At 38.4% G+C, this 26974-nt stretch overlaps 1 protein-coding gene across 1 annotated transcript in view; it reads right to left on the bottom strand.

The window, feature by feature from the left end:
• Positions 1-773: 773 nt before the first annotated feature.
• Positions 774-26974, bottom strand: part of LOC120541134 — a 44816-nt gene continuing 18615 nt past the window's right edge. The window contains exons 4-7 of the mRNA XM_039772482.1: positions 20886-20962; positions 10216-10488; positions 5383-5474; positions 774-1252 (exon numbers count right to left, since the gene is read on the bottom strand). Coding sequence (XP_039628416.1) covers positions 1111-1252; positions 5383-5474; positions 10216-10488; positions 20886-20962 — 584 coding nt within the window. The 3' untranslated portion in view covers positions 774-1110. The remainder of the gene's footprint in view (positions 1253-5382; positions 5475-10215; positions 10489-20885; positions 20963-26974) is intronic.

Consider the following 26974-nt stretch of genomic DNA (forward strand, 5'->3'; position numbering starts at 1 on the left):
GATAGATTTGTTTTTTTGTTTTTGTTTTTGGGGAGTTCAACCTAAAAGAAAACATTTTAGACAACAGGCAATTTGACGAATCTTAAGTATTAGGCTGGCGGATACAGGTGTCCAAATGTACACAGATTGTATCCTCCTATGTTTTTGACCCTACGGGTTCAGTCTGCGTTCATGTTTCACTTAGTCCCTTTGGCAGCACTTTCTCACCCCTTATCAGGATGTCTGACTTCTATTGTAAAGCACTGAAAAAAGAGCAAGAAACCCACACACACACACAAATACTGTACATAACTGAAACAATGTACGGCATGCATGTTATTCTCTGTTAAATTAATAACTTACTACAAGATGAACACGGTTTGTAATGTTTACTTAATAGTTTGGTTACCTAGTGTTTGAGAGAACAGAGCCTGTCACAAATGGGTACGAGAAGTGAGTGGGACAAACAAATTAATAGAACTGGAGTGACAAGGAGGAGGAGAACGTTTATGGCAGAGAATGGAAACAGGAAAGTAAAACAAGTAAAGCTGTGCGTAGGAAAAACATGCAGTAGAATTTGATCAAATGTGCTGTACCTCAAACCAGCAGACACTCTTTCTTCTCTAATTCTTTATTCTTACATTTTAAAGGTTCATCTTTCTGTCAACTGAGTTCAAGTTTTTATTTTTAATTAAAAAGAGACATTTTCTACTTTTCCCATTCTTGTTTCAGAAAGAAAACCAAACTGAAAATTCTTGGATTAGGCAGATTTGAGAATGCCATGCTATGTTATGTAGAGCTTAATTAGAGAACAAAGCTGACAAAGGCTTCGAGCATACAGCACTGGCAACCTTCTTTGTTACTGGGAAAAATGACAGTAAGTTGAACTGAACAAGTAAATACGGGGGTATGGAAAGTTAATTGCTTTAGAAGGAAGGCTATTTTAATAGGCAGTACTGTATATGAAAAGAGTAAGGGGCGCTGTTCAGATGTTACAATCCCATAAAAGACATGAAGTGAAGAAAACAACTTGAATCACTTGGTTCTGATTGCTTATGTTTTTACTTATGGTCAGATTCATGATATGTATATACATAATTCTTTCTAATAATAATAATAAGCTGTTGGCTATTAGCTTTTATATGGCTGCTCATTTATGGCTGGGAAATAATATTCTCTCTGCTTTTGATACTGAGGAATTGATGATGGGATCATGTAAACTTGTTTGCTGATTGCTCTCTGGTATTCTTGCTTCTTTCGTTCACTGAGTAATCTAAAAATGAAAGAAAAAGTATTTATACCAATTGGATTTTTTTTTTGCCCTGTAAACATAGATATATAGAAAAAATATTTGCCTATATATTGTGTCTATAAAATGTACTCACCCCTTTGAAAGTTTGCTACATTTTATTATTATACAACATTGAATCATAATGAACTTCATTTCACTTTTTTGACACTTTTCAATTGAAAAAAACGCCATAATCCATCCATTTTCCAACCCGCTGAATCCGAACACAGGGTCACGGGGGTATGCTGGAGCCAATCCCAGCCAACACAGGGCACAAGGCAGGAACCAATCCCGGGCAGGGTGCCAGCCTACCGCAGAAAACGCTATAATGTTAAATTGAAAACAGACTTCTGTAAAGTGGTCACAGAGCTGTCTTAACAGCATCATTGGTCCCTGGGCGAAGTAGTGCGCTGAGGCCCATGTTTTAATAGCAAAACAGAAGCATACAGTTAGGTCCATAAATATTTGGACAGACACACCTTTTTTCTAATTTTGGTTCTGTACATTTCCACAATGAATTTTAAATGAAACAACTCAGATGCAGTTGAAGTGCAGACTTTCAGCTTTAATTCAGTGGGGTGAACAAAAAGATTGCATAAAAATGTGAGGCAACTAAAGCATTGTTTTAACACAATCCCTTCATTTCAGGGGCTCAAAAGTAATTGGACAAATTTAATAACTGGAAATAAAATGTTCATTTCTAATACTTGGTTGAAAACCCTTTGCTGGCAATGACAGCCTGAAGTCTTGAACTCACGGACATCACCAGATGCTGGGTTTCCTCCTTTTTAATGCTCTGCCAGGCCTTTACTGCAGCGGCTTTCAGTTGCTGTTTGTTTGTGGGCCTTTCTGTCCGAAGTTTAGTCTTCAACAAGTGAAATGCACGCTCAGTTGGGTTAAGATCAGGTGACTGACTTGGCCATTCAAGAATTTTCCACTTCTTTGCTTTAATAAACTCCAGGGTTGCTTTGTCTGTATGTTTTGGGTCATTGTCCATCTGTATCATGAAACACCGCCCAGTCAATTTGACTGTATTTAGCTGGATTTGAGCAGACAGTATGTCTCTAAACACCTCAGAATTCATTCGGCTGCTTCTGTCCTGTGTCACATTATCAATAAACACTAGTGTCCCAGTGCCACTGGCAGCCATGCACGCCCAAGCCATCACACTGCCTGCCTCCACCATGTTTTACAGATGATGTGCTATGCTTTGGATAATGAGCTGTTCCACGCCTTTTCCATACTTTTTTCTTGCCATCATTCTGGTAGAGGTTGATCTTGGTTTCATTTGTCCAAAGAATGTATTTCCAGAACTGTGCTGGCTTTTTAAGATGTTCTTTAGCAAAGTCTAATCTAGCCTTTCTATTCTTGAGGCTTTTGAGTGGCTTTCACCTTGCAGTGCACCCTCTGTATTTACTTTCATGCAGTCTTCTCTTTATGGTAGACTTGGATATCAATATGCCTACCGCCTGGAGAGTGCTGCTCACTTGGTTTGCTGTTCTGAAGGGGTTTCTCTTCACCATAGAAATGATTCTGTGATCATCCACCACTGTTGTCTTCCGTGGACGTCCAGGTCTTTTTGCGTTGCTGAATTCACCAGTGCTTGCTTGCTTTCTCAGGATGTACCAAACTGTAGATCTTGCCACTCGTAATATTGTAGCAATTTCTCGGATGGGTTTTTTTTGTTTTTGCACCTTAAGGATGGCTTCTTTCACCTGCATGGAGAGCTCCTTTGACCGCATGTTGTCTGTTCACAGCAAAATCTTCCACATGCAAGCACCACACCTCAAATCAACTCCAGGCCTTTTATCTGCTTAATTGATAAGACATAACAACGGACTTGACCACACCTGCCCACGATATAGCCTTTGAGTCAATTGTCCAATTACTTTTGAGCCCCTGAAATGAAGGAATTGTGTTAAAACAATGCTTTAGTTGCCTCACATTTTTATGCAATCTTTTTATTCAACCCACTGAATTAAAGCTGAAAGTCTGCACTTCAACTGCATCTGAGTTGTTTCATTTAAAATTCATTGTGGTAATGTACAGAACCAAATTAGAAATAAGTTGTCTCTGTCCAAATATTTATGGACCTAACTGTACATAGGCATTAGAAACATCATGGTCTCCTGTGCTCCTGGGGACCTCAGTCAGTGACCATTGTGCCCATATGTTAAGACGACCTTGAAATTGCAGATATAAAACACCAAATAATTGATCACATGGGTATTCACCGCCTTTGATAAGACACCACTAAATCCTCACTGGTGCAGCCAATTGGTTTTAGATGTCACAGCATTAGTTTAAATGAAATCCCCTGATTGGGGATAGAGACCTAAACCTCTTTCTCGGGTCACTTCTGTCTAAGAATCATTTTTAGAATGAGGTGACACCCTATATACTGTACGCTCCAATAGAATTAGTTCAAACTCCCTCTACTGAACCCACGACCTCCCCGGTTGATTTTAGTCTTAATGCACCTTATCTGGAAGAATCAACATGTGGTCCAATCTACACAATAAAGACAATAAAACACTCCAAGAAAGTCACGGAATAACCTAAACTACACGTCTCTGAGAGGTGGGGTAAAAGTGGAATAGCCAAAGAAAGAAGCATACAGTGAGGAAAACGCCCTGTATGCATTATATATAATTAGTGTATGTAATAAATGGCGGAAGCACTTTTGTAGTAATTTCCAATTCGAACTCCAAAATAAAAACAATATTTTGTTTAACTAGAAGAGGTCAGTAATGAATATATTAAAGAAAACAATAGCAGAGTAAAGAAACAAACAAGTGATGACTCTCTGGACCTTCCTAACAGATGTCTTTTGTCCTAGACTCTGTATGGAATAGTTTGTCCTCTTTCTCATGTCCCTTGAAGGTATGAAGTGTGACAATTTAATTTTTGGAGCATCCATGTAGTGTTGCCCATGCGACAATGTGCTGCTGAAAGTGGCATATGGTAAGGGTGCTATGTAAAGTCAAATATGTTTGAATGGTTCAAGGAGGAGTGAGAAGATGTGAAGGACAATGCCAGAAATGGATCACCTATCGGGACAATGCTCCAAGCCATGATGTACTCGGTGTTTGTGACTTCCTGGCTAAGAAATCAATTACCAAATCAGATCATCCTACCTTATTAACACCTTGTAATTTCCGCCTTGTGCCAAAAATAAAAACTGCCCTGAATGGACAAAGATTTTCAGACAATTTTGACATCCAGCATAAAGTAGCAAAGGAAGCCAATGGTATTCCAGAAACCGAGTTCCAGGTATGTTTCCAGTAATGGCAACATGGCCTAATTAATTGCAAGACAGCAGAAGAAAATTAATCCAAAGGTGACAGTAGCCATTAGTGCACAATAGGTTCATTTCAGGAGAAAAATTGTCACATCTCAAATTTTCAGCAATAATAACACCCTTTATATTGTGCTTCCCTAACTGAGGTGGCTTTTCCTGTAATTACTGATTGCTTATCACAAAGTCTCCTCTCAAATCTACATCTGACCTTCTGATCCAAATGGAGACTTAAACCACTTCCTCGAGTCACTTTCAACTCAGCCTAAGAATCGTTTCCAGGATGAGGTGACGCCTATATACAGTACGCTCCAGGAGCCCTAGCTTAAGTCACCGCTGCTGAACCCTGGACCTCCCCTGCACCCAGGATCCTTCTCTAAGCCATTAAGAGCCAGGTGTGCATTGCAACACCCATGCTACATCTTCTCTAAGAGGAGCAACAGGATCTATATGCTTAGCAGAAGAACCAAAAAGACCAAGAAATCATGGCAATTATAGAACAGATGAAAGGTGTAATAATTACAAATGGCACTACAGCAGATAGTTTAGTAGAAGCTCCTATAGCTGCAGACAAGCAAACAAACCAAGTGGATCCTTTTACCATTTCTGCTTCTACACCAGCACCATTGCCAGCCATCCCAGAGGCAAACCTTGAAACCACCATACCCTGCACACATATTACAAAAACCGGTCTACTACATTTTAAACATTAATCACAGAGGTAAATAAATTATATAAATATTTTTATACAGTAGATATCTTTTCACATAATTCTTTCATTTTTGGCAGATAAGTCAAACTTTGGTCCAAATACCTGATATTATTAGAGTCTGATAAGTCTCTGAATCCAGCAACAGTAGAGGCAGAAGTGAAAGATGACTTCATTTGTCCATTGCCTTCTAATTCCTGAAAAAGAAAAACACAAAATATTTTCCTCAGAATTCACCCAAATTATATTATGTTAGCTTTTCTTATATTTAGCTGGCCATGTCTTAATCTTCTCATTTTTAAAACTACTGTGTGCTCCTGCACGTCTCTTTCATCACATCTCTTTATAGTGCCACACGTATCAGACATTTGAAAACCAATTTAATATTTGCGCCATTTTTCTTAAATGCTCTACATATCTTGGTCATAAGAGTTTTGATAATAGAAACAGTTATTAGTTTAATTGTGTATCTTTAGATGACATTAATTCTTGTTTTATAAATTATGCATCTGTTTACTTTTTTCAAAAGAGTGTTATAGGAAGCCAAACCTGGAAGGCATATCAACCCATCACAGGGTGCATTCATGTGAATATTTAATTAAAAGTCACTCATATGTGTGACAGGAAACCAGAAGACTCAGACAAAAACCCATATAGACTTGTGGAAAATGTCTTCCACGCAGTACATGTGTCCCATTGTACTGAAATGGGGATCGGGTTCATCCAGGTAACTATCGGCCAGTAAGCTTAATGTGCATTGCAGATAAATTAATGGAAGAAATGATTAAGGAAAAGATCGAGCAAAACATGTCTAGATGAGGACTGTTAGCAAACAGTCAGCTTGGGCTCAGACAAGGATGATTGTGTTTTACTAATATGTTGAAATTCTATGAGGAAGCAACAAAAGCGTGCGATCAGAATGGTGCATGTGATATTTTTTGTCCTGATTTTTTGAAGGATTTTGATAAAGCACTATGTAAAAGGGTAGAGAACAAACTAAAAGAAGTGGGAATCCAGTCCTCTTTTTAATATACAGTACATACTGTAAATATTCTGGACAAGAATACAATCAATAAGTGGGTTAAGTTTGCAGATGATACCAGATAATGTAAAATCAATAAAATTGTTATGGAGAGACTTGGAAAGCATATAGCCTTGGGGAGATTTGTGGCAGATGATGTTTAATGTAAGTACATGCAGAAAGTAAAAATGTTAGATTTGAATGCACGATAGGAGGTCTGAAACTTGAAGGAACACCTTATGAGAAGAACATAGGAGTTGTAGTGGACTCAACACTATCTACAGTACATCAAGATTGTACAGACGTGATCAAGAAAGTTAATAGAATGTTAGGTTATAAATCCCAATGTGTGGAGTACAAGTAAAAGGGGTTTAGGATTACATTATATAATGCATTAGTGAAACCTTCAGTTTTGGTCTCCATGTTACAAAAAAGACATAGCAGCACAATAGAAAGTTAAGAGCGACTAGACCGATTCAGAGACCCAGAGGTATGAGCAATGAAGACAGATTGAAGTATCTGAAACATTTCAGTTTAAGAAAATGGAGATTAAGAGGTGACATGATTGAAGTTTTTAAAATTATGAAGGGAATTAGTAAAATAGACCCCAGTTGTTACTTTAAAATAAACTCTGTATCAAGAACACAGACACATGGTAGGAAACTTGTTAAGGGCAGATTTCACACAAATGTATCAAAGTTTTTGTTTTTCACTCAGACACATGGAGTAAATGTTCTAGTGTGGTAGAAAGCAGAACTTTAGGACCGTTCAGCTCTCACCTTGATGCCATTGTTAGATATTTTAGGTGAAGAGGATGTTCAAGCTTGTTGACCTGAATGTCCTGTTCTCATCACAGTTCTTCTGATGTTCTAACTAATGTGCATGAACAGCATGCATTGTACTGCCTGTCTGTCTGTTAATGTTTTTATATATTGTCTACAAAAGGCATTTAATTAATGCTACCATTATGTCATACTTACAATAAATTAATGGCTTCTTTCTATCTGTCTATGAATGGTATTTCTCATTTTGATTCCTGTTATATCCACAATAATAAAATTAACTTGTCTTTATGTTTTACTACACAAAGTACTCAGCATTGCCTTTTGTATTTTGGTAGAATGGATTAAGGAAACAAAGCAAAGGTTTATGTGTTTTTCAAATGACGAGCCTGTTATCTGTCATGCATATTGCCTCTCTATCCTTATCTCTGCTCTCACGAGTTGAGAATTTGTTCTTTTTGGTTCCGAACAGATTCTATAATTTTGGTAACTCCTTTCTAGGTTGTAACCATGAATGCTGTCCTGTCTGATTCATCCTCTTAGTTCATTTTTCTATTATGAATTTTAATGCTCCAATAACCAGTAGGAATAATTCCTAAATTGTGAATTTATTTCAGACTTATTTGAAACAACAGGTGTTACATAAAGTCACTCCTACAAGTCCTGAGTTGACTTAATGCCCCGGAGCTTTCCTGCACCAACCCACCAGGTTCCTTGTTGTCTGGTCTGCCTGTTTAACTGACTGATCAATAATCCCTTAAACTGATTTTACCATCTCAGTAATACTGAACTGAAGACAAAAAAAATATTAATAATAATAATTAACAAGAACAATATCAATGATAATAATAATAATATTAATAGTCATCATTTATCCACTTATTGTGCTCTATTTAGTGTACTGGCTTTTCTAACCCCCTGTAGAGATAAAATTAATCCTGTTCATGTTCCAAAGTAATCTTTCAAATAAGCTGGCGTTTTTCTCAGTCGAACAGGATTTCTTTGGAATGCTGGAACTGTGTCTGCCCTGTCTGTGTCCTCCAACTGTGGGCCACTGGACCCTTCTACAGGTTCTGGCATAGGGAGGGGTTTAATTACTGGGTTGTCTTTTGCCTTTTTTGTTTTCTGACCATCATCTGCTAAAGGAACCAAGAAGTCATCTTGTTGCGCTGCCTATAGTGCACTGGGGTTGGTCATAGCCAGGACGGATATGGTCTTGGGAACATTCCTGAACCAACCCACCAGGTCCTGTGCTGCCTGGTCTGCCTGTTTAACTGCCTGATCAATAATGCAACATGAATAAAAGCCAACAAAGCAGGAGTTAAACAACAACTCTTTGATCTGCAAGTTAAACAACAACCCTTTGTGTTGTGCTGCACTTTCATTCTTGATTAAGCCTCACCTAACAACCTCCAGCCAAAGCGCACAATACTCCTTTTTATTTTACAGTATGTAGAAGAAGCACATGGTTCTGAAAGATAAACATGTTAAGCTCTAGCCATTTTGTCAGCTAGTCTGGCTTCAGTCTGTTAAAAATTTAAAAAAAGTACAACCCTGGGAGCTGTAGGGTCACAATTTTGGGTTTGAATGTAGTCTGTCTTCTCTATAAATAGGTAGTCCTAGAGAGTAACTATGACAAATATGGTCCAGATGGTCATACTTATGTCTTTAAAATATTGTAATCACAGTTGCAAATGTAAATTTGATTAATGAAAAGGAAATTAGCAGATTATTACATAATTAAGAAGGAATTGTGAGAAATACATAGAATAATTAATAATTTAAGATGACTGACCTACGTGATACACCAACACTGTGGGGCATGGTTAGCAGTGCTGTCTCATGATTTAAGCATACTGGGGTCAACCCTGTGCCCTGTTATTGCCTGTGTGAAGCTTTAATGTTCTCAAGTGTCTGTGTGGGGTGTCACTCCTGCTGCCCACCCACATTCTCAATGGCTGGCATTTTATGTAAAATGGTTATTACAATTTATGCATCCATACTGGTGACTGGTGCCAAGTTCAGGGTATGGAATTTTTAGTTAATATATAATAAAAGTTTATAATCTATTACAAGTATATACAGTATATACATATAAGGCTAAAACAGATTGAATTATTAAACATTAGATTGAGTATAACTCAGGGATTAATTAAATGTAACTTAAAGCTGAAAGCACTATAGGTCTCTCCCTGGTCTTTGAGAAGCTACCAATGTAACTTTCCAAGATCAGAATGAGGTAAATGAGTAACAAACACCCCGTTAGAAAGCAGAGATAAACTGATGGGATGTCCCAAACACCCCTCCTGTGAAGTGGTGCTAAAATCATTATCACAATCTGCAAAACACCCCTCTTAATGAAGCGGTGTGCAGAATAATGGCTGAATCAACATGAGTCAGAAATTACAGGTGGCGTTAGTTAATTGGAGGAGGTAATAAAGTTCTGCATATTAAGAGTCAGATGACGCAATGTATTAGATGAGGTGATGGGAATTAGAAAGAGTATAAAAGCAGTTGAATTGTTTAATTGATTGCTCACTGCATGGACTGAGGCATTTGTGCATAACTCTGAAAGTTCTGCATTCTCATCTGGGCTCTGTGAATGCCGTCTTTGAAAATGGAGAAAGTTTTTTCCATGACAAGGGCTGCTCGCTGCCATATGTCCAGTGCTGCTGCCATTGGTTTAGTCTTTAACCCCTCTATAGCCCTGACGCCTATTAAGCAGCTTTTTATACTAAGCAGGTTTGAATATGTTATGTGATGCTAATTTTTAATACATTTTCATTGTATAATCTTCCATGGTGTCTTAATTTCAACAATAACACAATACTAATTGCTATTTTTTCACAGGTTTACAACTGCATTTGTATGAAATTCTATTCATTTTATTTTTATACAGCACTTTTCACTGAATGTGGACTGAGAGTGATACCACAGGCATAGAAATATGACAAGTGTAAAGTAAATCAAAAGAAAACTTTTACATGTATCAACACACATATATCAGTAAATATATAATAAAGCAGAAATAAATGTATTTGTTTAAAATGTAATCATATTCATACTAACACGCTAAATCCTATGTATTTAGGCAACTAGTGACAATCTGCATGCAGCAGTTTAAGAAGATCTTACATGATCTATTCCTTGAGTCGTATTCCAGTCGTCTCTTTCCAGTCGTGCTCTCTGCAGCTGGTGTTGTCGTGTTGCTCCTTGGATGTGCTGATCATTTAGATTTGGAAAATGTTTCTTGGAGAGAAGGAGGCTGGTCTGATCCTGGTTCATCTGGGATGCTGTATACATCATGCTGACATTTTTGAAATGCTGTTTGTGCCTCATGGTGGGACCATTATAGGATGATTTCACTGCTTCTGAAGCAGGCTTTCTCATCCAGACAGTATCACCACCCTTTGAAATAAGGAATTTTTTAAAAAAAATCTGAAATGTAAATAAAATATGCTGAACATCCTGAATGTTCTTTAATTTTCTGAACCAGTCTGTCTATTACAGGATAATAGAAAGCTGGGGTGTGTCTGTGAATGACAGGATTTAATGATGGACAGGACACTGAATTATATTATGAAGAGCCAACACATAATCATTTAGATAAATCACACAACCTCACACTCATAGGTTTGCCTTGTCAGTTTACTGCTGCTACTATCAGGGGGTACAACTAGCTGTTTTTGTTATGCAAGATTTGTTTTTTCGGCCCCTATTCTACATGCGTTTTAAAAAGCAAAATATTCATACAAGTCAAAACTGTACCTAAGAAGACGGAGGCTGACTTGTCATAAACATGGGAGGGGTAAGAAATTATAGGCTACAACATAGACTATGATCCAATGATAAAACTGATGTAACATTATATGACTTCTAGTTTTGTGGTATGTCAAGCTTGCAGACCACTTATTTGCTGATTTTGTTGCTAGACCACATCAATTAAAATGACTTACAATCACTGGTCATGTCAAATTTCTCAACTGCATGTCGACTTTCCAGCACAGTCTTGTTCTCCCTTCTTACCGAGAGTGAATAGTGTGCGGCCTAATGCTGAATGAAGGGTTAACAGGTATAGCAAGTTCAGCTGCAGTCTCAGTCCTGGAGGCATCAGAAAGATGAGCTTCTTTTCACTACATTATATGTACTGTACTTCTGGATAAGCACTCATTGATTGTCAGCTCTCATGTACACAAGTCTACCCCTACAACTAAAGATGACTTCGGACCTGTTTGAGTTTGAATCGTGGAGTCTCTGGGTATGTAAGACTTGACTAGCATCCTTCATGGGAACATGTGGCCAACAGTCTCTGACTGGCTATGAGTACGCAATTCTTTATTTTTCCTCACAATGGTTTTTTTTTTTTTTGTGGGTGGGAGCTTTCTTGTCTTCTTAGGGAGTCAAGGCTTGTGAGGAGGTGGAAAAACAGTGCCTGTTAAAGCCCATTGAGGCCTTCCTCGTGTGATCTTGTGCTATGCAAGAAATAAATTGTTGTTGTTGTGGAATTAAATAAAGGGTATAACTGAAAATCCATGGAAATGTTGCCTAATGTGACATGGCTGTAACAACACAACAATAATAATTATGAAACAATTGTAGCATTGGAGGCACAAGCATGGTTAAAATAAAATTAAATGGTCAATAGGACTTCAATTACAGATTTGCTAAAGGCTAATTTAATTTAAAGTATATGCATCTCTTAAATAGACATACTTGCCAGTTAGAAAAATTGCATCAAAACTTCACAAATAAATGTTGTTCACCACCCTTATGACTTGATAGATTTCACTTTTCACATTTTCACACAGAACACTAAAACATTATCCACAGTCTCTGGCTAAAAATAAATAAATACATAAATAATTCAATAAATAACTGTTTCATGTTGTGCACTGATTGGGTGGTGATAGTGCATTATTTGCATATAGTGATGAGTACACAGTAAATAGGATCATGAGTAAATGTTTAAACATAATTATTATATTTCAATTTAGTTGAATTTTGTGATTATATTACGAATAACCATGTGCGCCCAACTACGTTGCACGTGTTAAAGTTGTCTGTGAAGGGCTCCCTGTTAAAACGCAGCTGCCAGTCGTGAACTGGGCCCTTTGTCACACAGCATTATGATTTTTTATAAGTGAAACAAAATTACAAAAGAAAACCCTTGGACATTGATTTGATAGGAACGGCCTACTCGGAATCACTGTTTGAATAGTAATTATGTGGTGGTGTAGGAGCATTTCTGCTTCTGTCCGTTCACAGTCCGTCTCGTTTTCACGACGCTGTCGTTTCCTCTCACGATCTTTTCTCAACCTTTCTCCAATCTTGCAGGTTGCTTTGTGGCAATCCAAAGAGTAAGGCAATATACACTGAGCAATGGTTATAAAAGGGGGGCACATAGGTATCCAGGCTGTTTAAAGCATAAATAGGGATCACTTCACTGACATGTGAGCAAGCCACGGTACAACTGTGAGACGTGCAGCACTCGCCGGCTATAACGTAACAATAATAATTTCCGGAACGTGCTGTTATGTTGTCATTCATTTTACCCACTGTCTTTCTTTCATTCATATGTTACGTAGGCACGTACCTTTTATCTTCGGCAATCTCATTTTCTAACCAGGCCTCAGGAGCTAACCAGCGTAACACTGTGCACCACCCCTTTTGTTATTTCGGCACATTGTTGACAAGTAACAACAACGTACTAAACTGGAAGGTGGTCTACGCATGCGTGGAATTCGCGGACAAACAAAGATCAAGATCTAAATGAAGATTATATATAAAGATTAGTTAATAGTTAACTTAAAGCACAAAAATTTGTTTAGTTTGAATGTCTGTGTTTTGAGGTGTGACTGGCGTACTACAGTCTTCAGTAGTATAAGCCTGGAGGAGATTCTTAATGCAATGCCTATGTTTTAGCTGTCTCTCTACTGCCATCTAGTGCTTCTTCGTCTAATTCATTCACGGACAAACAAAGATCAAGATCCAAATGAAGATTATATATAGAGATAGTTTATTTTAGAGACCTTAATCCAGTTTATATCTTTATCACTTATGGGGGTTTTATGATAAGATTGTGGTTATGCAGTCAACATTACCATTGTCTGTGTTTTTTGTGCATGGGTTAAACAGAGAGCTCCTGACACTCTGATCCATTTGTATAGCTTTTTAAAGATCATTTTTCTTTTCATTGATGTAACAAAGATTCCACTCTTTTAGAGGAATATCAAATGCAAAAAAAGAAGAAAAAGGCCTGTCCATATAGTCCAATTGTTATGTATTTTCTGAAATATTGTGTCTCAACTGTACAGTATATGTTTCCGTGTGAGTCTTGCAGTCAGGTGTTGCCGTAATCAAACGTCCCCTTCAAAATTATGATATTGTTGCATTTATCCCATCCAAATCTTGTTCCCACCAATAACAGCTCATATCATATGTCTTCAGTTTTGCATGTACAGACTTAACAATGATGATTCCACTCAAAGCATTTTTGAGCACTTGTTAGTTGACTAATTCACAGAGATCTGGTATTGTGAATAATTTTATGTCAGCAGTCAGCATGTCATTGGTACTCTTGGTGGTCTGTTGAATTCATTTTTATTAATTTTGGATTCAAAATATATATCAATACACAGTCATAATAGATTTGAATTGCTTGCCAGTGGTACTGTATAGACTCAAAGGCAGCCCATATGGATTTTCATCTAATGTTTTTATCATCATGGCTTTTCTCCAGTATTGCTCCCGAATTGAGTGGGCATTTCACCTTTGCTTTTCATAGACATGCGTATTCAAGTAAACATTCTTAGGGCCTCCCAGTGGTCAAGGGTCACCTATGCAGTGCATACTGTGCTTACCCTCTATGTGCCCCCTTGACTACTGCTGCTGATGCTGCTATTACTACCACTACAACTACTGTAGATTTTCTCAGGGATTTCCACAAGGTCTCATTAAAGGGGGGAATAACTCAGTGAGGGGTAAGGAGTACATCAGATAAGCAGATTTTTGTTGTCTATTACACAGAAGAGAGTTAAATATTTTTATACATTCCTATTTACGTTGCCAGCTGAGAGCAGTGATGCGCTGCATGCTAGATGGACCTACAAACAAAAATGTCTCTGTACTCTGTGTAAAAAATACTACTACTCTTACTACTTCTGTCCTTTGTAGTTTATTAAGAACCAATATACTGTATACAATTTACATAAAAAAGAAAGTAGAAATAAGTGTGGGTTTAATATTTTCAATATTATAAATATCCAATATTCCCATTGTTTAATTGAATGACCCAATTAGATCTTTCTTAAGTATTTATCCAGAAACTCATGAAATGAAAAAAAAAAATTGTGGTAAAAATAAGGAGGTGTTCTAATTCAGTTTAAGCTAACTTTAGCTGCGAACAAGTGCTACATTTTTTTGCAATATGAAACTCGAATAAGTATTGTGTTCTTGCACACATCCATTGACTACTACAGCAACCTTCTTACCGCCCGGTCTCACCTAAATACCACTTGGAAATAGCGAAGTGGTTCATTGCTCATTAAACTGACTGACTTTACTGTAAGACAAAATGTAATTATAAGACATATACATATGTATTGTCACACACGTGGTCATGGGAGTCAGGGGTTGACGCAGTGCACTAATGCCTTTTCTCCTTCCAAAAGGCAAGACGAACTAAACCCTAGCCAGCTTCCTCATTCCTATCCATACCACACACTCATATTGACCTCGATTCCACCGCTTCCCTCTTCCTTCCCACCAACTAATCAAAGCCCAACCACTCCCTACATTGATGGACTAAAGGCCAGAAGTCCACATGACTGTCATCATCAAATTCTTCCATGAGAGCCCTAAATACAATGAGGACTGATTGAGGTCATTTATGTTAGGTAGAATGCCTAGAAGGGGCTGAGTAATCTCGTGGCCTTGGAACCCCTGCAGATTTTATTTTTTTCTCCAGCCGTCTGGAGTTTTTTTTTGTTTGTTTGTTTTTTCTGTCCTCCCTGGCCATCGGACCTTACTTTTATTCTATGTTAATTAGTGTTCCTTAATTTTAATTCTTATTTATTTTGTCTTTTTTCTCTTTCTTCATCATATAAAGCACTTTGAGCTAAATTGTTTGTATGAAAATGTGCTATAGAAATAAATGTTGCTGTTGTTGTTATCCTTTTCCTTCAGTCCCATTTTTTTCACTGTCCTTTGTGACTACTCGTTTTCTACAATATACGAGGTGGATCCCCAAACCGTCTCTGTCTTTTGTCTCTTGTATTTACAGTATATAAAGCCTGTACTATACACTGAATTCTTTGTTACCTCACTCAGACACAGAGACCCAGAGATTTAGTAATTGAAACCTCTTGAAGTAACTTTGGCACCATTCAGAATGACATTCATTTAAATAAACAGCCATTTTAGCAAACTATGTGACCACTATGCATGCTGTTGACTAAATGATCTTAATTTGGGTGAACACATCTGACCACCAACATAGTAATTTAATTAAATTTTATGTGACAGCCTTCTTTTCCATGATGTCATTGCATTTTTGAAACATATTTAACTGAACACTTATCGAACGTGACTTATGACCTTAAATCCATTTTATCCTGTAAGTACTTATTTAGCTGATGCTTTTATTTAAGTTCATAATGCAATTTTATCAAAACAGCTACACTTGGCACTCCAGTTTGCATTCATACAGTTAAGGCAATTCAACTTGCATGCTTTTGATTTACATAACAGTCTGGTAACCACAAGGCCATAAGGTTTGCCTCATATGTTTGTGGAGTATGAAATGTTTGGTGAACTAAGGCATTTCAGGGATTTTGAACTGGAATGAAAGTAAAACATAACAGCATTGTATTGTATTTAAAGACACAGGCTCAACATCAGGTAACCGGGAATGTCTGAAATTTGTGCTAAGAATGGGAATGCCATTAAAACAGTGCCAATTGAATGGCTGAAGGTCATGTAGCATCAGCCCCAAGGATGGCCTCCATGCATTATGCCCCCCTTTCTAATGGTGGAGGTCATGCAGAAGAACCTATTATAAGATCAGAAATTCATCTTTGATTTTTCATACTTCAGTTTCCTTCCTGCAGATTTGTGTCTATTCACAACCATCAAGGTGACTGAAAATAGGCATCCAAGCACTCCATCCTGCCATCATCAGTGAATCAGGGCACAGCCTCTAAGCACAAATCTCTGCAAATTCAGTCATATTGAAAGGGCAGGATTGGTCTTACAGTAAAAATGATATTCTACACACAGCTTAGTGTAAAATCATAGATTGTCTTGCAGTGTATGTGGGAGTAGAAGTAGGAGTTCAGGGTGTTGTGTGTAGATGGCTGACAAATTGGCTCAGACGCAGGAAGCAGAGGGTTGTGGTGCAAGGAACTTTTATCAGATTTGGCAGTCATTAAACTGCAAAGGCTCTGCCCTTTTAATCTTTCCTCATACTGTAATTCCCCTATAGTCCTGGAATGAGCCTAGTCACTATCTGGACTGTTTCTAGTGCTGCTATGTCCTTTTTGTAGTTGGGAGACCAAAACTGCACACCGAACTCCAGATGAGACCTCGCCCATGAGTAATAAAGCTTGGGCGCTATATAACCTCACATTCTGTGAGCCTTCTTAATGGCTTCTAAATCCTTCTCATAAGGTATACATTTGATTTGCAGACCACCCACTGTGTATTCAAACCTAACAATTTTACTTCCTATGTGTAATACTTTGCATTAACTTACATTAAATTTCATCTGCCACAAATCTGCCCCAGCCTGTATGCTGTCCAAGTCCCTTTGTATTAATGGTTTCAAATTATTTACCAATCCAAATAGCTTCGGACCTAACACTTGTGGAACACACTCTTAAGCAAAAGAGCTTTAGGAGACATGAGTGGAGTGTTTAACATTATAAAGGGAATTAGTTCATTGGATTGAGACTGTTACTTTAAAATGCAAGCTACAATAAAGTATTTCTCAGTCATATCCAGAGCATCATGCAAGCCTATCTCTTAAATGCTGAAATAAAGTGCATTGCCTTTTTTTGCTTTCTATTATCGGACAGATTCCATGGTTTCACAGTATGCAATTGGCATTAAAAAATATTTGGCAAGCCCCTCACATGCAGAAAACATGGAGATTCTAGAATCAAATATTACAGAGTCATCAGCTAGCTCCAAAGCATTACAGAGGACAGGGAACACGGACCCAAGCTGTTATTTTGGAAAAATAATTGCTTCTCCCAGAATTTATTGTTTTGGAGTGATTACTACTGACCACAGTTTCTGACAGCTGCCAAGTTAACTTACTAAAAAGTTTGATACTGACAATCCCCTTAAACTGATATTCACTATTTACATGTATAATGCATTTGCTCGTACAGAGCTCGTTCTACTTTAATATAAGATGCAACATGAATAACACACACCAAGCAGTAGTAAGTTAACACTTAGAATGTTTGTAGTATCTGATTGACATGAAGGTACTGGACATACTTACTTACCTACCTGGTAAAACTTTCCTTAAAACCCCTTATCATTCGGGGTAATTTTTGCTAAATCGCCTGTAATTTGACCTCTCCAAATTAGAATCATTGCTGTTATTGAACTATCTGAAGTATAAACACATGTTTGGTCTCTTTGTAAAGGTAACATTCTCTAGTTTCACCCTTAGTAGTCAGAATCACTGTAGGTGTGACTGATCAAAAGTTATGCGCATTAGAACTCACAGAAAAAATGCATTTTTTTGTTCTTGCCTAAGATTTTTTGTGAAAATAAAGGAAAATAAAGCTGCAGTAGGTAGGTGGGGACAGAAACACACTATGTACCAACAGAATAACCTGTTGACTACTCACATTTCAAATTTGAAAAGAATACCTGTAAAAATGACATTTTTACACCAGTTTTTATATGGGCATGTCCAGGTGCTTTTTAGAGGGACCTATGGTTTTTCCATTATCCACATTTTGGAATGTATGGAAAAAGTGTAATAACTTTTGAATGCTTCAACCCACATATATCAATGAGGGTTCTACTGAAAGCTTACACCTAAAGGAATCTATATCTACACACAGTGTCACTCTATTAGTTATGGAAATTCATATTCCATAATAAAAAAAATAAAAAATACACATTTCAATATAAAAATAGTCAAAACAAGTCTTATGGGCTAAAAATATATATATATATATATAATTTTTTACTTTTTTAATAAAATGCACACAAACTACAGTATATACATTTTGTTACAAACTGTTACAATACAGCTCAGCGTTTTTCCACGTGCCACTGATTGTAGCAATCGTTAGCAGGCAGAAAGCACAAGGGCGTGTCACATGTCGCTCTCTGCCATTAGACGTCACCTGGTCCGATTGATCACTTTTACGCGTACATGCATCTATTATTTAATCGAGAGTGTATTTACGTTTATCTGTACTATTTCCATATTTAAAATGCGAAAAAAACTAAGTGAAATCACAATAAACAACCACGCACCAAGTCTGCAGAGCTTCGCGCAGCTCCGATCGGTTTTGTTTACAAGTTAGCATGGCAAGTTACATATCGACGTGCTCAGCTGCTCATTGGCTGTAAGTTTGGAGTGACACTCACAGCGTCCAATCAAACTGGTAGATTCTACTAGGGTTTGGAGTTGTGCGTCATCGTTCAGCTGTCTGTGACACTCGTTGGCTATACGAGGTGCCAGTCACCCCCCAGACCCATCGTAATTGGCCAACTTAGGTGTCAATCAGAAGCTAACACTTCCGTGTAACATGCTTTAGCATGGTTATTGCCGACAGAAACAAATTACGTCTGATATGATCAATAGAAATGAAAAAAAATGTCGGAGCTAGTCTCGAGTTAAAAAACGTTTTCTGGAGTTCTTGTCCCTTTGAGGATCTATCGTGTGTTTTGAACCTAATCGTTTTACTGGATTATATTCCCTGGAGCCTTACGGACAGAATGAGATCAATATTGCTCGGAAATATTGATGTTTGACTTGCAGAGAGCCTTCAAAGGTAGTCAAAGGTAGGAAAAGTCAGCTCTTAAAAAGTATTTACTTCTCTGTAAAAAAGGATTTAGTGTCAGTGCTGTGGTTGTTGTGTGTCAAAATGGTTTATATCATCGGAAAGACGAGACTCTGAATTTTCATTTGATGTGTAGTGTGTCGAGGTGCATGACAGAGGGGCATGCACACATGGCTGTGATATGATTGTGACGTCGTAAAATCGTCGTTATGTACCGGGACCGGTACGTGTCCATGTTAAGAGGATGAAATAGATTTTCTTGTTACTCATTTTTGCAACATTGGCAACATTTCGTATACCCTCCAGAGACCACAAGTGCCATATGTGGTGCTGGATATACTTACATAACAAGAGGAAATATTGTGTAAATGAATAGATATTTATATTCCAGTTATTTTTTCCTGATGTTCGTGGTGTTATTGTATATTTTGTGGAATAAAAAAATGGATAGCAGGGAAAAAGTAAAATAGCTGATTCAAAGTCCCAGAACAGAGCACACTAAATCTGAGTGCAGAATCTTATCCTCCAGCATTGAAACTGCTATCTATATAGTTGGTGGAAAAGCTGGTGGACATTAGCCAGTGAGAAAAGACACAAGCTGTCTGGAAAACTTTTAAGGGAATGGATTCACAATTAGTGTCTTGATGTCCTGTTTTGCCATCTGGGGTGTAGAAAAGAGAAGACATTCTCTAATAGGGAAAGTGAAGTACAGTAGTAATCAATCCTGGGTGCAGCTTGAGAAATTTTAGGCTTTCTAACTTTTAATTCATATCAAGCCATACTACTGTTTTTATAGTAAAATAGTTTATTAAAAAGCATTAGGCGTACATAATATTGTAACACCTTGAAAAAATCTAATATTGAGGTGGGATTACTTTTGTTAGCATGAGGTCAGCACTCATCAATGGTGGTACTACACACTATTTACATTCCTAGAGGTGGTACACCATAAAGGAGGGTGAGAACCCCTGTTCTAAATAATAGGTAGTCATAGGGTCAGAGTTGTTTAACACCATGCTTCTTTTAGTATAGTGTAAGGGATGGCAGGGAGACCATCCTGGCCAGGACATCCAAGGAATGCAAAGATGGGGGAAGGCAGCTTCTTTAGGGCACTGCCTCCCCAGAATGCTAGAAGGAAGCCCCCTTGGGTTACAGTGGTCCCTCAGATTCAAAAAATGGCTCCATGGGAATTGGAGTTTGGAGCAGCCCCTTAGGGTTCCGTGGGTGCCACCAGGGGGAACTGCAGGAAAGGACGAGCCCTTTGGTGCAGCACTTCAGCCACACCCAGAAGTGCTGCCTGAAGAACATCACCAGACACCTGAAGCACTTCCAGGTGGCCTATAAAAGGAGCCAGCTGCCACTACTCCAGGAAATCAGAGTTGGGAGGAAGATGTACAAAGATTGACCGCAGTGGAATGGTGGTGGAAAGAAGAGAAAAATAGTGCTGTGTGTTGTTGACTGTGCTGCTGAGCTTCCCCTTGAAAATACACGTATGTGTTGCTGAACTTGTGGGCTCTGTGTCTGTTGTGTCCAGGGTTTGGGGAGCTGTATGCCCCCTGGTGTCCACAATTGGGTACAAAACACACAAGAATGCTTGGTTAATAATGAATAAATGAATGTTGCTGCAGAATGTAAAACCTGGAAATAAAGAATTGAGTTATTAAAAGATCATTTTAAAATACCCACCCAATTAAAATTAAGAATTGATAGGGTGTCCAGGTTAGTTCAACAAATCTTCCTTTAGGCCAACAAAACGTATTAACAAAATATTACCTGTGGATATAAGCTCATAAGTTGGAGTTTGGACTTCTCTCTCAAGATTCTCCACAGTTCTTCAGCACTCACATTTTCTGGAAAAATACGAAAATCAGATCTGAGATCTTGGATTGAAAATTAATCATTAATATTATTTTGACTGGGTACAATAATGACAGGTCTCACAAAAGTAAAGGTTGGGACACCATCCAGGTCGTCCCATTTAAAGAACAAAAAAGATCCAATAAAGGAAATGTCTCTTGCTGTCACATTTTAGCCATTAGGCAAAATATAAGCAAAAAAGGTTTGGCTCTCAGATGAAGAATTAGGGGTCGTTCACAGGAGCTCCATCTGATGGGTTGCTCTAGTCATTAATGACGCTGTGGTATAGCGGGTCCACAGCTCCCATCAAAAAGGCCAGTTGTAAATAAATAACTGCCGCACTCGCGGCTTAGTGAGGGGACGTGGTTGTGTGGCTGAAGTGGGTCCTGGGAAATTTGTGATGTGTCACCCAAGTGCACAGGTGAGAGGCGGTCCACATCCGTAATTTTGTTCCCGGGAGTCACTGATTGCCACAGGAGAATCACTTCCCCGTTATAAAGAGTAGCGCAAGGCGGCTAGGGTGGGGGAAGAAGAGTAAAAGAAAAAGAGAGCTGGAGGTTGCAGGAAGCAGGAGGAAAAAGCCACTGCATGCAAGTTGAACCCTAGCAGGGGTGTTTGGCCAACACCTAGGGCAGTTGGAAGTGGTCGCTCCCAGCAGAAGGATAGCTGGCCGCGTAAGGCCGAGAAGGCAGAAGGAGTCGGAAGGCTTGGAAGCAGAAGCCCCAACGTGAGCGTCCTGGCCGTTGGGTGAAAAGCCAAGTCTCAGTCTGGAGAGCACAACCGAAGCCAGGGATCGGGAAGCCTCCAGACCAGTTGGGTAGTGAGAAGACCAGCTGCAGGAAGGGCGATTCCCCTGTTGAGAAGCCTGATGGGAGAAGCAGGGGAGCTGCCAGGTAAAAGACACCGGGCTTTGGATTTTTAAAGGGACTGCTTCCAGCGTTATTTTAACCTTGTTGTTTAAAAGGATTTTGTTTTTCTATTTATTGAATTTTTAACCTCCACTTCACAATTGTTTTAATGGATTATTTATTTATTGAATATTTATTTAAAGCATTGCACTCTATTAAATTTGGACACCGTTTTGTTGTTTTTAATAGAAGCACTTGACACTTTTTGCACCATCCCCTTGCTCCATTGTTGTGCCTCACTGCCGAGCTCATTGGTAACATTACCAATGGTGACAGGTTCAAGGGATCCCAGAAGCCAGACGGGAGCGAGAAGTGAACCCACATCATCACAGACACCTCCTACTGGGCAGAATTTTTTTTTATAGTGGATAAACCAGTCTGGGTGGGGCTAAGTGCCCTCACTTTCTTAGTGCTGCATGAAGAGAAAGAGAAGAAAATGTTAGCAACAGGGCCTCCTTTCGCTCCGGTGGGTTATTACATACCTCAATGGAACCCTTGAGAAGATTCTCCAACTCGTATGCATGACAATTCTCTACAGAATAGAGAACCTACTGCGCTCCTTTAATGTACTAAGAATACCTTATCAGAATCATCAGGACTTGCGTTGTGTTTTCAGTGCAGCTCTGCTAAGATTAAATGAGGACATAACTTAGATGAGCACAACAAGAAAAGATGCCCCGTCTTGGGTTAGTGTCATAATTCGAGTTTTAAAAGCCTGAAAATGTTATATTGGTATTTTTGGTTTATGAACATTTGAACAGTGATATTATTAAGGACATTTGTCATGGAGACAAGTTCCTTACAGTAGGATTTTAGGTTCTAGTCATAAAATCCCCTTCCATACTGAATCCCTTCTTGTGCTCTATTTGTTAAAAAGGTGGTCTTGAAATTAAAAGGGCATAATTTATGTCTCCCTACTAAGTCGAACTGCGACCCACTGTGATGAATTTAATATGCCTGCAGTCTAAGTAAGTACACCCCATGAAATGTTTTTTTCTTTTTGAACATACAGTATGTAGATATACAGTGGAACCTTGGTTCACGAACGTCTCGGAACACGGAATTCCTTTTTGATCCTTTGAACACACGCTTATAGAAACGATAGTTTCTCCAAGATCCTCTCTAATAATGTTCTAATCATTTGCACTTGATCTGGGTGAATGCAATTCTACTTTTAGGTATTTGAAGCACCTAATCTGGGTGGACTTCCTTTTTCCAGATCTCAATATTCAAATTATACAATGAACTACAAAATATAAATGTGACCTGATGGTTGCGATATTACAGGTATATTAAATTTACCTTGAGATACTTCTTAGATGACAAAAAAATCTTGATATGTCCACATATGTTAATAAAGAAAAAAACATTTCATAGGACATACTTATATTTTCACTTGACCGTATATAACCAATTAAAAGGGTTTTAGGTTATTTATTTGAAAATAGATATATTCATCCTTTGATGGTATTCATTCTGTAAAGTATTTATAATTTAATTTTTAATAAAACACCTTCCTCTTTTTTAGGGGGAAGTGGTTGGGTAAGAAGGTCTAAAATAAATTGATGCACAAATAGTGATTATTGAAAACCAAACGTAAAAAGCCTTCTTAGTGTGGAAACCATGGATGTACTAAAGTACACATAAGTAGTGAATGTCTTAGACAGGTTATTAGAAGATGATGATAGAGACTCGTAGAAGGAGGAAAAAATGTAGTCTAACGTCAAAATAGCAAAGAGAAGGAAACAGTAAGTGAAATTGTACAGTTTGAGTGGTCATAATTAGGTCACTTAATTCTCTTAAATAGACTTATTTTAGAAAGCCATTGTCTCAGTTCATATTGTTTAATTTATTTTAAGTAAATGTAAAGTATTACATGTAGGAAATAAAAATGTTAGGTTTGAATACACAATGAGAGGTCTGAAACTTGAAAATACCCCCTATGAGAAGGACTTAAGCGTCGTTGTGGACTCCTCAACTGTCATGCAGTGTTCAGAAGCCATTAAGAAGACTAACAGAATGTTAGGTTATATAGCACGGTGTGTGAAGTACAAGTCCAAGGAGGTTCTGCTCCAACTTTATAACACACTGGTGAGGCCTCATCTGGTGTACTAAAAGGACATAGCAGAGCTAGAAAGGGTCCAGAGAAGAACGAATCGGCTGATTCCAGGGCTACAGTGGATGAATTGCAATGAAAGATTAAAAGAGCTGGCACAGTGGTTTGCTTCCCGGGTCCTCCCTGCGTGGAGTTTGCATGTTCTCCCCGTGCCTGCGTGGGTTTCCTCTGGGTACTCCGGTTTCCTCCCACAGTCCAAAGACATGCAGGTTAGGTGCATTGGCGATCCTAAATTGTCCCTAGTGTGTACTTGGTGTGTGTGTGTGTGTGTGTGTGTGTGTGTGTGTGTGTGTGTGTGTGTGTGCGTGTGTGCGTGCCCTGCAGTGGGCTGGCGCCCTGCCCAGGGTTTGTTTCCTGCCTTGCACCCTGGGATTGGCTCCAGCAGACCCCTGTGACCCTGTAGTTAGGATATAGCGGGTTGGATAATGGATGGATTAAAAGAGCTGAGCCTTTTCAATTTAAGCAAAAGAAGACTAACAGGAGACATGACTGAAGCATTTAAAATTAAGAAGAGAATGAGTCCAGTGGATCGAGACTGTTATTTTAAAATGAGTTCATCAACAACATGGGGACACAGCTGGAAACTTGTTAAGGGTAAATTTCACACAAACATTAGGAAGTTTTTCTTCACATAGAGTGTCATAGACACATGGAATAAAGTTCATACTAAGGTGACAGACAGCAGAACTTTAGGGACTTTTACAACTCAACTTAATATTATTTTGGGAGAATTAAGTCAATAGTACTGATGAACTTTGTAAGGCTGTTCTCATGGACAAGAAGAAGATGCAGAATTCAAAACTAGGATTATGGTTCAGCCCCAGCACCTTATTCTTGCTATGAAAATGAGGACCACTGTTTTTTATTGTTTGTTTTAATTATGCTTTTCCTAGTCAAGACAATGCAGCACAAGCAGGACTAGATTAAGACCTTTTGAGGCCCTAAGCACTTAAAAGGTTTTGGTGCCCCTATATATAGTTTATCTAATTCAAAATCTAAGCAAAAAGAAACCATAAAATATTTCTTTGTTTTTCAAAATGAAACAAAATGTACAGTAAAATGTTTATTTTTGTATACTTTCCCTTTATTTGCACCATTTTCAGTTTTACACCATAATGGTCCATGGTAAATATGGCAATGGGAAAATTCTCTGGTGCCCCCTTTCCTCTTGATGCTCAAAGCTTGTGTTTAATTTTTTTAACAGTTAATCCAACCTGGAGCACAAGCCAATGAAGTCCAAAGTCCATTATCATTTGCTCCCTTGAAGGTAGTCACAGTAATTTAACAAAAAGGAAAGGAATGCTTTAATCAGAAGCTATTACACTGATGAGGCTGAGCATCATTTTGATCTTATTCTAGTTCTGAGGAGAAATGCCTGACAGCACTAAATCTGAAAAAGCCTCCAATGACATCTTACATGTGCTGTATCCACTTTGTGAAAAAGGAGCCTGCTGGATGATGGCCCTGTTTCAAAGAAGCAAAGAGACCTGGTACAGAATGACTAGAGAAGGATTCAGATCACACAGCATAATACTGCACGTTGCTGCACCCACCACACGACGAACCACCTCAGCACCCCACTAGTTTGAAAGGTACAGGTTTTTTAGAGTGGCTGGAGTGCCAATCCTGTCACCAAGCCCCCAGATTTTCCCTTTGCAAGGAGGACTGGCTTGCAGGGCTGGATGCAGGTTAACATCATAACCAGGATGGAGCCACTGCAGTTTTAAGGGCCTTTGCTCAAAGGAGTGGAATCACTTCTGGCATTTACAGGATTCAAAGCGACAAACTTCTAATTGCTGGCACAGATTCCTAGTCTCAGAACCACCACTTCACCTACAGAATGAATAAGTGTTTAGATAATTATTATTCAGTTGTTTGCTGGCCTTGCCCTATCCAGAAATCACCCAGCCACTCGGTGGTTAGCACCGTTACTGTGCAGCCCCAACTTCAGCCGCAGACTCTTGCAGTGTGTGTTGTCTGCATGTTCTTTCAGTGTTACTCAAAGCCACTCGATTTTAAATTTGAGGTGTTGCTGTTTCAAATTAAGCAGTTCTCAGCCAATATATTTTCCTAGGCATTGGGTCGCTGTGAGACTTTCTCTATATTTAGCCAGTTGAAATAGACCAGGCAGCAGCAGTCCATTGTTTGACTGATTTTTTGTGATTGAACTGTGTGTGAACTTGCATGGCTCAGTATTCATCAGCAAATGAAAGACAGACATTATTAGTTAGGTATGTTACTGTTAGAGAGGTCTACATACTGCACATAAAGGAAAGTTCTGGTATGGTTCCTCCAGAATCTTTATGCTTAAATGCCTGAAAATGCACAAAGGCATTTTACTTATTTAGTACTTTCTGTCTGTTGTGTTTAACAATATGTACATACTGAAATAATTAATCTGAATTAGGCAGGTTCCATAAAGAATGTGTGTGCCTTTGCTAACCAATTATAGATTACTTAATTAGTTAATTTTAATTAGAAGTTACTGCCATTATTAAATCAAAACAATTGTTTCGGTTTGTGTTTCTTAGTGCTATATGGGATGTGAGTATGTTTCTGTTAGTCACGCCGAACTAGAAGTAAAACACATACAACTGGACACAATCATGACTATGTTTGGCTTAAAAGTGGGTGGGAACAATTAGATGATTAGATTTCTAAACCAATCCAACACCTCCTGAAGGCGTGGCTCAGAGTAAGGGCGGGGATTTAAACAGAAACGTGTAACAGTACACTTGTTAACCTGGTCTGACTAACAGCAAGCTAATGGTCATGATAGATAAACGTTCTATGGCTGAAAAAAATCTCTTAAAAAGTCCTCTTTTAAACATATATTGTAAATATGTGTCATGTGTGCGGAGAACACTTGACATGTGTTAAAAATAGACATAACCCATTGCAAAGGAAAAACCTTTCTGCAAAATGAGGTATCACTGAATGATAACATCACATTAATGAATGATGCACTGCTGCCTGTGATA

Source organism: Polypterus senegalus, chromosome 12 (assembly GCF_016835505.1).
Source record: "Polypterus senegalus isolate Bchr_013 chromosome 12, ASM1683550v1, whole genome shotgun sequence".
Classification (NCBI taxonomy): Eukaryota; Metazoa; Chordata; class Cladistia; order Polypteriformes; family Polypteridae; genus Polypterus; species Polypterus senegalus.